Raw genomic sequence first — 11,897 nt, 5'->3', positions numbered from 1 at the left:
CCCCCCCCCCCCCCACAGAGATTTGCTCCATTTGCAAGGGCAGAAACCATGTTTCTCTAGAGATTTACTTTGAGATCTCAGCTCTTGTGGTGTTTTTTATCCTCCTTCTCTGAAGAGGGGAAAAGGAGAGAAGAAGTGAGAAAGTTTCAGAAGAAATAAACAAAAGGAAAAAAAACGAATCTTGATGCTGAATCTGTGGTTATTGATGTTTGAGATTCATGTCTCCAATTCTGAGTGAAATCCTCCTCTCCGGGTTTATGATAAACTCCACAATCAGGCGCAGGACCCATCTTGTTCAATCCTTCTCTGTCGTCTTCCTCTACTGGCTCTACTATGTCTCATGATTTCTGAAACACCCTCCCTCTAAATCTCCCATTAAAAAAAAACCCTAGTAATAAAAATTTCTGAATAACTAAGCGTTTCTCCTTGTTCTGCTACATCTTAGATTTCGTTTTTCTTCGACTTTCTCATCTGGGTCCTGCTGGATCCCCCTGAAAACGCACAAAAATCTCTCCTTTACCCGTTTGGATCCACAAAGTTGCAACCTTTTTCGTCTCTCTGTGTGTGATTGATTAATGGAGTCGTCGTCGTCGATATCGTCGGAGGAGAACAACAATCTGCAGGCGGTGATGGAGCAGAGGAAGAGAAAGAGGATGATATCGAACAGAGAATCCGCGAGGAGGTCGAGGATGAGGAAGCAGAAGCTCATGGATGATCTGACGGCTCAGGTTGCTCAGCTGAGGAAGGAGAACCACCAGATCGTGACAAGTGTCAGCATCACAACTCAGCATTACCTCACCGTCGAGGCTGAGAACTCTGTTCTCAGAGCTCAAATCGATGAGCTCAGACACAGATTGGATTCTCTCAACGACATCATCGCGTTCTCCAGCGGCAACTACAATGGCTTCTCTGGCATGTGTTCTAACGTTTCTGATCGCTTAGAGGTTGATGATTTGTTCGTGAATCAGATAAACACGAGCATGAACATGAACATGTTTTACCTGAATCAGCCTCTCACGGCTTCTGCTGATGCGTTACAGTACTGAGATTTGTAGATCAAAAGTTCTCTAATCCCCAAAATGGGCCGCCGTTTTTTAGAGAAAGATGACAGAATGTGTGTTTTTTCTTCTTGTTTTAGGTTTTTTGTTTGTTTGTTTAATTTCATTGCAAATTGGAAGCCGGGAATCTAATCTTTGTTAGCCGTGTTGAAATAAAGGCTATGTTGTAGTATAAAGGGTATTTACGTAATTGTGTACTCGTTTTATGTTTCAAGATATCTAATTATCTATGGATTGGGTTTTGAAAAAATTTCGGAACCGAACGACCGTCTTTCGGTCAAGGTGATAAATCCTCCGGTTATACGTAATAGTTTGCAAACCACATGGAACAGGTAAACTATCCAAAATGTGACAGATTTGTTGGAGAATGGAATTCATGATCTCTTGGAAAATCACGGGTCCTTTAACCACTATATCAGGTTCCGAAGAGTACAATTTAAATTATTGCAATGTTATGTTATCTGTGTATAAGATCAAGATTAAACTATGGATTTCTTACATGTAATTCATCATTTAATACATGTACATTTATAAACAGAGTGTTGGTGAGACTTTAGCGTTTTTAATGTTTTAATCTACTTGTCCGTGTCATAAATATTGTAATTAAAGATTGAATATATATATATATATATATATAGTTGCCTAAAATCTTATTATATAAGATATGTCGGCATGCAATGCATAGTGAGCTCACTACGGGTTGTAACTTTCTAATTCGTATAAGCAGTTGTCATCCATTACTTTTACGTACTTGTTTTTTTTATTCACCCGACAACCAAAATTAAATTTAGATTTTGTAATCTTATTATTTTCTAATTAAAATCAGACCCGTGATCTGAGATGAAGCAATTTGTACTTCGTACAGTTAGTGGTTGAGATGCTAATCAAAACGGTGACGTTTTTGAGCTGCAAATATAATCGAATGTAGATAGGGACTTGTAAACAACTATTTCTTTTGTGTAAATTTATATACATACATGGGCGGACTCACTTAACATAGAGTGGTCACATCCCACCTCTCCTTAATTCAAAAACAAATAGTTCCCTTCATAAATTTTATATAATTTCATGAAAAATTACTAATCGCCCCCAATAAAATTAAGATTGTAATTATAACATTATACGTGCATCATTAGTGACCCCACTTATAAAACGTTATGGGTTCGCCGTTCTATGCATATATACACACGTATGTATGTATGTATGTATGTATGTATGTATATATGCAAAAAAAGATGATGATGATGATTATACACCATTTGTAATGATTATGCGTCAAGTGAAGTGAACACATGTTTTGTCAAGTAGTGTCACATATTTTTTGCTATCCCACGTAACATTCAAAAGAAACATAGGAAGAAAACAAAAATTTTAAGGCTGTCAATTTCATATTGGTTTTGTCATTATGATAAATAAACACGTCGTTTCATTAGTAATAAGGGTTAGCCGTTGTTAATCATCATTAGTTTTTGACCGTTAACCTTTGATTAAAAAAAAGGTTAAAGACGGAAAAAATCAATTAATTAAACAAAGTTAAATACGTCTTTCATTTTAATTATTGTCCTTTCAAGCCAATCAAAAGAAGATTATTAACTGTTCGTTGTTCCACGTTTCGTAATACAATTTTTTTTTTATGATTTATAATTCATATATCTAGAACTTTTATCTAATGAGTAAATCAGAAACCAAAGTGAATACAAAAAAAAATATAATGTTTTAATAAAATCCGAAGAATTATTTTTTAAGAAGTTTTACAGTAAATATAAAAAAGTTTGATATTTTTCCTTCACATTTTATAATTGAGAAAATATCGACCGGTTATTATTTGTAAACCGTGATAAATAACTCGTTATTCATAATCGTTTTGTGTTGTTAACTAGAAAATTTACCGGGATTTCGGTCCGGAGGTAATCTTTGTACCACAATTAAATTATACACCTCCTCCCCAACATATGGTTCGAATATGAGACATGGGATAGAGACAACTAACTCCTCTCAACCAGCTACACCTCTCGGCTCGCCTACAGTCACTTGGATCGTTATTTGAATAACTGTGATGGATGATTATATATATTTATGATAAATCGTTTTTATTATATGGAAATTTATTTATAAACACAAATTCCATTTAGAATTTGATAAGTGGAATGAATGATAAAGTGTGCATTTTTTTTTAAAGACCTGTATATCTACTTTTCATTTAAAGAAGGCAATATGGACTACAATGTTACAAAGTTTGAAGGAAAAGACTAAACTAACCAATAAAATAGATAAGTCGGTCCATTTAGCAAACCTTATAATAAAGTTTTAAAGTATTAAAGCACTAAAAAAAAAGAAAAGAATAAAAAGGATAAAAACGGATCACGGGAAACATCGATGGCGAAATCTATCTTTCAACTTCCTTTTTTTCATATCTAAAATTTGCGAAATCATATAAAAAAGCAGATTTTATAAATTACACTTTAGTTTTTAATGCCAAATTATTTTGATTTTTTTATAAAAAAAATAAGTAAATTCTGCCGATTGATGAGGTATAATTTTATTGACCGAAGAAACGGCACCGAAGTTGATTTATATAAAATATATTTTGGATAGTATATAACTAATATAAATTATTTTCTTAAAAAAATAATCTTAAAAATGTACGAATATATAATTTTATTTTTTCATAAAATATGTTTTTTTTAGGTATTCGACTACATCTTCTCGTGAGAAAAATAAAAGAAAAAAGGAAGATGGGTTATAAAATGCATAAACATTATCTTCTACCAAAAATGAATAGAAATTTTATGTAAAATATAAATTGCATGGTAGGAAGGCCACTGACATGGATTTTTTTTTTGCTGTTGCAATCTTTGGATAATCCATTGTTTTTTTTTAATAGAAAAAGAGATTATATATAATTTGTCTACCGTTGCTTTTTAAGTTGGTATATATTCTGCACATATTTTATTCACATAAAATGTTAGACAAATGTTTCATATTTAAATGCGTACGTGGTACGACTTGTCATTTGGTTTTTGTTTTGTTTTTATTCTATGGTTCTCCGTTCATTTCCAATGGTCTTCAATTAGATATTTTTTTGGTTCATGGCAGTCTCTTTTGTTCTCGGCCGCTAAATTTATATGGGCGGTCCAAAACCGACAAATATAGATTCTGCGACATTCTTCATAAAGCAAAAGAAAATAAATTTCGGGTTGCTTCAAATAAAAAAAATTATATTTTTACAAACCCTTATACATATATCAGGTTTACTAAAACTAATTCATTTTATATCATAGTTCCAAATGCAAATGTATCGACTGTGATCCAAATCGATAAGAGCAAAATTAGGTATTATCATATCCGTTTGAATTTTAAGATTATTATTTTTATAATAAGATGCTCAAATTGTATTAGGCAACTAATCCTTAGCTGAAAGTATCATGTAAATATTTTAATGATTAAAAAAATTATCTAATAAAGTTTTTCTACAAAGAGGCCTAAAACCCATTAAAGGCCCATTATCGCTTTAATGAACCCGAACTTAAAACGAGCCTTCAAATGTGTAACAAGTCCAATGAGCTTTTGGCAATTGCAATTTTAAGTTCGTTGATAAGCTTTCTTTTCATAATTAAATCATCCAAAAAGAGAAAATATCATTTGAACATTTTTGGTCTCGATATCATATCAAGTAGTAACCCTCAACCTATGTAATTTGAATTTAGTTATTCACGTGAATATGTTAGAGTATAACAAGATATATGATATGTGGGCTGTATATAAACATAATAACGCATGTATATAATTCCAAATGCATTGTCAAAATCATAGAAAAGTCAAAAGATAAACCCAAATAGTTTTTTTTATACATACAATAATAGATTCATATCCATTTTATATACCATGGTTTTCATTGTATTAGTTATGTACGTGGAAATGATACGTGTATATGTACATGAGCAGCGAGTTATATAATGCACGCGTTAATGGTTAATTTGCACTATAGTCTTCATAGGGATTGACCAAATCGTTAGGGTGGCGCTTTTATTTGGAAAGCAAGTCAAATAGAGCACAGAGGATTAAGTTTTGTCAAAATTAATAATTACATTTATATATATATATATATATGTGTATTATTAGAGTGCTTTTTATCTTTATTCTCCACCATTGTGCTCTCAAAGTTTTATATTTGGTAGAGTGTCCTTGTCCTTAAGCATATGATATAATTGGACCCACTGTTCATCAAAATATCATTTTGATTCTCGTTATACCTAATTTATTTACCTTTTTGATTTTGACATATAAACAAAGACAAAGCATTTCCCCCCTCTATCAATATTTACACATTTTGCACATCTTTACAAATAAATTCACATTCCACCGTAGAAATTTATATTATAAAAGAATTTAGATATGGTTATATGTTTTACTATTTTGTTTAGTGCCCTTTATTTATAATAACTAACTAGATTTCCTACAATTCTTCTTTGTCTCGATTTTTTGTTAACATGTAAACTTTACTCTATAATAAATTCTCCATATATATTAACTATACATTTTTTTTATTAGTCGAATGATTGAGTTTCTACTCAATATATATATATATCTCAGAATTTTCAGTCATTTTCTTCGAACACTACTAGTGAGGGCACTTTGGTAATTTTGGCTTGGAAAATGCTGTCTCTGTTAAACAAACCACATCAAATCAAAGCCACCAACTTCTTTAGACTTGAGACCAGTAGTGGTGGCCAACAACAAGAAAGTTGTCTCCTTTCAACTTTCCCCCCACAGTTTCATGAAACAAATAATTTAAAAAATAAAAATAAAAAACAAAAAAGGATTGAGGATTGCAATATAGTTATAGGTATGTATGTATGTATGTATATAGAGAGATAAACCAAGCATTTGGGTTTCTCTCTCTTCACATATTCTGTCTTATATAGCTTAAGATCATCACTATCAAGAGATCTCACCCCAAAAAAAAAAAATCATTTCATTATCTGGGAGTAGAAAACAAATATGGGTTTGATGAAGAAACTGGGTTTCGTCTTTCTTCTGATTTCAGCTTCAGCTCTCTCTCTCTCTCTTGCAGGTTCGATTTCTTCTCTCTCTCTCTCTCTCATGCAGCCAAGCGACTTGTTATATATATATATATATATAAGTAATGCAATATCATGAACGCCCGAGAAATTGTGTAGAAATGTATGTGTATGTAGATGTGTATATATATACACAAGATTGTATAAAACGTGTATATATACTTACACATGCCTACGTTCTATATATTATGAACAAGGTGGTTTCTCTCATCTTGTTATCACTTCAGGAATCATATGATTACTTCGAATCTATATATATAATATATAGTTTTGTTCGTCATTGCAGGCCGATCATCCATGTTGATCCATAAACCACTCGAGCAAACAAATCCGGTGACTTACCATCATGAGGTTAGTCGATTAACATGCATGAGCAGAAAAGCTTCAATTTCAATTTTCTTTTGGACTATTTGTTTTGCAATACACACTGTTCTGTAAAGTACGTATATGTATATGTGTATATATATATATTCACATATATATATATGTGTGTATGGCAGGTGGATACAAGCATACACGAGAGGATTCTTAGAATGAACACAAATGACTATGGAAACTACAGTCCATCACCAAGGCTCGTTAGGCCTCCTTTCAAGTTTATTCCTAACTGATGACATATATATATATATATATATATATATATATATGTATATTTACATATGTAGTTGGAGTGTATTATATATATATGCGACTACAGTCTATGCATATATACGCATGTATATAACCTTGGATGTAAAAAGGTATTTGAATCATAACGATATCGTGTAGAACTTTTGAAGAACGTTTCACTTTTCGCTAGAAGATTACGTGAAAAAAAACAAATTGCGTTGGTTACTATACTATCCAACGTATTAAAAGAAAATTTTACTTTTGAGAAACTTCGATACAAAGGATATTTTCATCGGGAACTCCTCATGTATATATTTGAACAGACATATACATATTAATATATTATATAATAGTAATGTATATATACATATCATCATTTAGATTAGAAGCATAATGAAAAATAAATTGTATAACAGAAGCAAATAAACCCCAAAAAAGCAAAACGTTCCGTTGCCGGGACTTGAACCCGGGTCTCTCGGGTGAGAGCCGAGTATCCTAACCACCTAGACTACAACGGATTGATGTGTTACGTGTTTGTTACAATTAATCTACTACTATAACATCAACCTGACAAGAAATTCTCTCGGTTCCCTTTCTGTTCAAATCTTTGGAACCAAAGTAAACAGTTACCTCTTAGAATCAGGAAACGTGTGGGCAAAAAATGAGGAATTAGATTTAGACTTTGGTATACATATGCAACGGGGAGTATTCATCTTAATCAGTCTTGTTGTCGGTGTTGTATCAAGCCGAACCTACGAGCTTGTCTTGTTGGCTCTTTTCCAGACGATTACAACCCCGTAGAAATCAGATGACGCCAACAAGTTCTCCCCATGGTTCCACCCCACGCACGTGACTGGAAACCTATGACCCTGCCAGGGGAAAATAAACCCCCCACGCCCCAGAGCGTGAGTTACCAAGGAAGAACCCGGCTTCACATTTATGTAACCAATGCATGCTACTACAAGATTTCACCTGTAGCTTGTTCACGCATGTGTGTTTCGGTTTGGTAAGATCGTAGAAGTAGACATTTGAGTCCTCGCTTCCAGCAACTTCACGTTCGGATACCAAAAAAAGAAAACGACATCAGACGTGGAAATCTCTCTCGGTGTTTATAATGTAAGGATGGTATCGTACCTATGTATTCTCCTTTCTCCAGTGATAGGAGAGGGCAGAACGATGCTTGAATTCTGTGTATCCGCGGGGCTAATTTGAGGGAACAACGTAAAGTTAGATACCCCTTTATCTCGAGCGCAACGCTGCATCACAAATACGAGCTGGTCAGGTAAGATATACTACTATCACTATCAGTATCTTTCTGGGATCAACTCCGAGCCCCAAAAAAAACTAGGGTTCTTATCACAAACCCAAAGAAACACAAATTCCCGTCCTGAGTACATGTCAGCAGAACGGGTCCTGAAGCCAGAAGCGAGAAACTCCGGTATTTCACAGTTGTCACAGGAGATTTGTGACTACCGCGGTGGCGATGAGACCGGGATAAGGAACCTGTATGGGAGTCCATGCTCACCGAATATATTGTTCCCTGCATTTGTAAAAAAAAGGCACAAATGGGGTGGACAAGTTTGTTCAGTTTACGGTAAAAAAAAAGGATGATTTCTCTGTCATTCGACATATATTTCTGACGTCGAAATAGAGAAAACTTACATGTGCATCCCCACAGAAAATCAGATGGCCTGTGTGATCGTGGTCCATCGACGTAACCTCATCATCAAACACCAACTTTTTAATAGTTCTCCCAGTACTAAAATTGTAGACCTAATACGTCAAACAGAAAGACGTGGAGCCATCAAATAATTGAATCATTTGATGCAGGAAAGGAATCCAAAAAGGTATATACTTGGCTGAAAGGTACAATTTAAATACCGCGATTTCTTTATTTGCATTGCCAGCTGAAAGAAAATTGTTATTTACCTGTGAAAAGATGCAAATGAAAGTTACAACATGTCAATGCAAGCACATTATGAAAAAAGAGAAATGATGAGCTGCAACGAGGGAAATAAAAGAGATGAGAAAATCCAGTGGGAACTTACAGGGTGGAAACGGATGCATAACTGTGCAGAGGTTCCATATATAACTCTAATACAAACGCCTTTTGACAACTCCCACACTCGTATTGTTTTATCAAGCGATGATGATGCAATGTACTGATTGTTCGACGAGAAGTCAAAATCTGAATGTATTAAGGAACATATAGAAAATAAGAAGCTTGAAGTACAGAATCTGGTTTTGAGGATACAATATATATGCTGTACATACAACTTAGCTCTAAAAAACCTGCAACTCAAAATCTTCCCATAACAGGCAAGTATCACATATCATAAGCTAGGAGCCCTAAGGTCAGAGAAACAGCAAAAGCCTACAGGGACAATACCAGTCAACCGAACCTGTGACATCTTTCGTATGTCCTGTTAACTGCTTGAGGACAGAGGGCTGCTCTGAAACACTGCAAACTGTCAAGGTTCCATCTGATGCTCCATATGCAAGTAGGTCAGAACTCATGTGGCCAAACTTCAGAACAGTGACTGCATAAAGATATAAGAGTCTCCACATTCTTAAATGAGAATAAACTCATGAAGCGGGTCAATGAAACTAAAGCAGCAGAAAGAAAGATACCAGCAGATTGGCATTGATCGAAGATACAATGCATTCCTACAAAAGAAAACGCCTGCTCCACACCTCGGCGATATGGATGATCACTGTCACTCAAACTTGAGCTAAAACTAGCTCTATGGCTTGAAACCTGATTGACACTTCGTAAATCCTATGAACAAACGTTAAGACGACTTATAACAGTGGCAAACCAAAAAAAAAAAGAAATCTACGGTTCTTTCGTGACATTTTACAATAAACTCAATTGGCTGCCAACTAAATGTAATGCTCGAAAGTAAAGTAAAAAAGTAAAAATAAAAAATAATCACAGAGCACGAGAATGGAGAAATCCTGCATACCCTACTAGACGTAAAGCTTTCAACTTCATATAGATGGGAGAGGGGACTTGGAGAAGGAAGCCATCGGCCACTGATGCATCAACCAGTAAATTAATTGGACGTCAGAATCATATGGGAATACGCAGAAGTAACCAAGACAGTGATATAGGCAAGCCAGGCACATAAATCTCAATGTTACAAGAAATGCCTTTAGGGGATACGAAAAAGACTTTTCCTATAATCGAAACAGATTCAAAGTCAAAAAATCTGTTGAAATTTACTAGTTCAAGTTCCAGAAACCTGTTTCCGGGACTACTCAAGATGCTCGGTGTTTGCACATTCTCCCACTTCCTAGGTCGGCTAATGAAATTTCGATACGCAACATATCCTTTCCCATTGCACCTCCATTCCTTCAACAAACAGGGCAAGAACAGTAACAGCTCTAAGCAAAATGTTCAAGCCTCGAACAAGACTACACCATAAACAAATCAAAGAGAAATGCAAAATCAAGGAAACGGTTTTCAATCCGAAAATTAAAGTTACAGAATCATCAATTGGACCAAACAGTAATGTAAACATCTAACTACAAAACCCAATTTCACGAATGTACTTTCCAGCAGTCTGAAGTGAACAAAATGATTCTCCACAACGAATAGAACCTTTCTAACCATAAAAAAGCACATGAAGGACTGTGATATCCAATGGTTTGAAGTGAGCAACGAATGTTACAGAGAAAGAGCGTACATATCGGCGGCCGAGAACGCCAGATTCAGATTTCCGGCGTAGAAGAAGTCGGCGAACTCCAACGTACACGGGATCGGTATCGGTGGTTATAGGCTGCATCATGCAGCACAAGTACTCGGGGTCCGGCGATTGCTTCTTCTTCTCTTCTTCCTCATTGGCGCAACCACCGATCTCTTCTTCTGATCCGTTCTTCCCTAAGATCGTCTCCTCCGCCATTGCATAAAGCACCTCCGAGCACCCGCCGCACGGGGAGATTCGCCGGAAAAACTCCTCCGCGTCGAACCTCCGGATGCAGACGGTCGCGAAGGAAAATCAGATCGAGACGTGGTGTCGGAAGAATTGAAATCTCTGTTTCTTGTTCTTTTTGGTGTTATGAATCCAATTTCTTCAGAATTTTCAATTTCTCAACCTTGAATCTATAAGTCGTTGGCAAATATTTTATTTAAAAAAAAAAAAAAAAAAGAACGACGGGACGATTCACATTTTATTACCATAAAGCCACTGAGCCCTTGACGGTGGCCCAAAGCTCGGTAGTTACACGGCCCATTTGTAATTCTATTGGACAATCAACATGAATTTGCGTACTCCAGGGTGCAACCGTACTTTGCATATCCAAAAATTTAAATTCGTAAATCGAAATGTCAGCAAATTCGGTATTAACTAAATTTTTTTTATTTTACAATCGATATCAATATAATTATAAAATTATTCTTAATATTAAATAAAAATTACAAAATTATAAAAATTCTTAATATTTTATATGAATTCCGTCTTAAGTATAACCGCTAAATGAATATTATCAAAATTTTTGAAATCTAGAACTTTAAATATTAACATAAACAATATTCATGTATAAATTTTGGTTTAATAAATCTTCAGAAACCCAATCCGTATTATTGCAACATAAAATGGGAAAAACGGAAACAATGCGTGCCGTTCTAAGGATGTGTCGAAGCACTACGAGCCGTTTTAGCTGTTGAGAAACCGCTACAAATAATTTTCCTAGTTGCGTAATCTCACTATTCTCATTTCTCACTAATCTTTTTATTTCCTTGTATCAACGTAAAATGGGAATAAACTAAACAATGCGTGCCGTTCTAAGGATGTGCCGAAGCACTACGAGCCGTTTTAGCTGTTGAGAAACCTTCTTTCCGAACACGAATCATAATACTTTACTAAAAACCGAGAATAAAAAGGAAAAGTAAATGCAAACTCACATTTCGATATGATGATTATTCAAATGAAAAGAGGAATACAAAGAGAAGGTTCTAAGAGGAATCATCATGAGGAAACCAGAATCTGTTGAAGAACCACATGGAGTCAGCCTCGACGGAGAACCCATCCTGGTTGCGGTGCCATCCGTACCAAGCGTGCGTCCTGTTCTTTATCGACAATACCGCGTGCCCGAAGCTTGCTTCCCTGAATGACTGTTCTGTAAAGTACGTATATGTATATGTAGA

The 11,897-nt window shown here is 35.0% G+C and overlaps 3 protein-coding genes, 1 long non-coding RNA gene and 1 other non-coding gene across 5 annotated transcripts in view; 2 read left to right on the top strand and 3 right to left on the bottom strand.

The window, feature by feature from the left end:
• Positions 1-6: 6 nt before the first annotated feature.
• LOC104807300 (bZIP transcription factor 11-like) lies at positions 7-1,288 on the top strand. Its single transcript, XM_010532514.2, has one exon. The coding sequence runs from the start codon at positions 576-578 to the stop codon at positions 1,044-1,046; it is 471 nt and encodes a 156-aa protein (XP_010530816.1). The 5' UTR covers positions 7-575; the 3' UTR covers positions 1,047-1,288.
• Positions 1,289-5,941: 4,653 nt separating this feature from the next.
• Positions 5,942-6,894, top strand: LOC104807299. Its single transcript, XR_770739.1, has 3 exons — positions 5,942-6,132; positions 6,426-6,490; positions 6,640-6,894. It is a non-coding gene; the product is annotated as an uncharacterized LOC104807299 (long non-coding RNA).
• A 299-nt stretch (positions 6,895-7,193) lies between these two features.
• TRNAE-CUC lies at positions 7,194-7,266 on the bottom strand. The gene has a single exon. It is a non-coding gene; the product is annotated as a tRNA-Glu (tRNA).
• Positions 7,267-7,384: 118 nt separating this feature from the next.
• Positions 7,385-10,847, bottom strand: LOC104807298 (WD repeat-containing protein 13). Its single transcript, XM_010532513.1, has 12 exons — positions 10,438-10,847; positions 9,994-10,103; positions 9,715-9,784; positions 9,380-9,527; positions 9,151-9,288; positions 8,797-8,936; positions 8,630-8,677; positions 8,411-8,521; positions 8,113-8,288; positions 7,883-8,004; positions 7,721-7,797; positions 7,385-7,617 (listed from the first exon to the last, which is right to left on the bottom strand). Exons 1-12 carry the CDS (start codon positions 10,651-10,653, stop codon positions 7,501-7,503), a joined length of 1,473 nt encoding a protein of 490 aa, XP_010530815.1. The 5' UTR covers positions 10,654-10,847; the 3' UTR covers positions 7,385-7,500.
• A 779-nt stretch (positions 10,848-11,626) lies between these two features.
• Positions 11,627-11,897, bottom strand: part of LOC104807297 (purple acid phosphatase 10) — a 3,368-nt gene continuing 3,097 nt past the window's right edge. Inside the window, exon 9 of the mRNA XM_010532511.1 lies at positions 11,627-11,864. Coding sequence (XP_010530813.1) covers positions 11,706-11,864 — 159 coding nt within the window. The 3' untranslated portion in view covers positions 11,627-11,705. The remainder of the gene's footprint in view (positions 11,865-11,897) is intronic.

Source organism: Tarenaya hassleriana, unplaced genomic scaffold (assembly GCF_000463585.1).
Source record: "Tarenaya hassleriana unplaced genomic scaffold, ASM46358v1 Cleome13, whole genome shotgun sequence".
In the NCBI taxonomy this organism is placed as follows: domain Eukaryota; kingdom Viridiplantae; phylum Streptophyta; class Magnoliopsida; order Brassicales; family Cleomaceae; genus Tarenaya; species Tarenaya hassleriana.
Note: the sequence above shows the minus strand (reverse complement) of the source record. Positions and strands in the feature narration are given on the sequence as shown.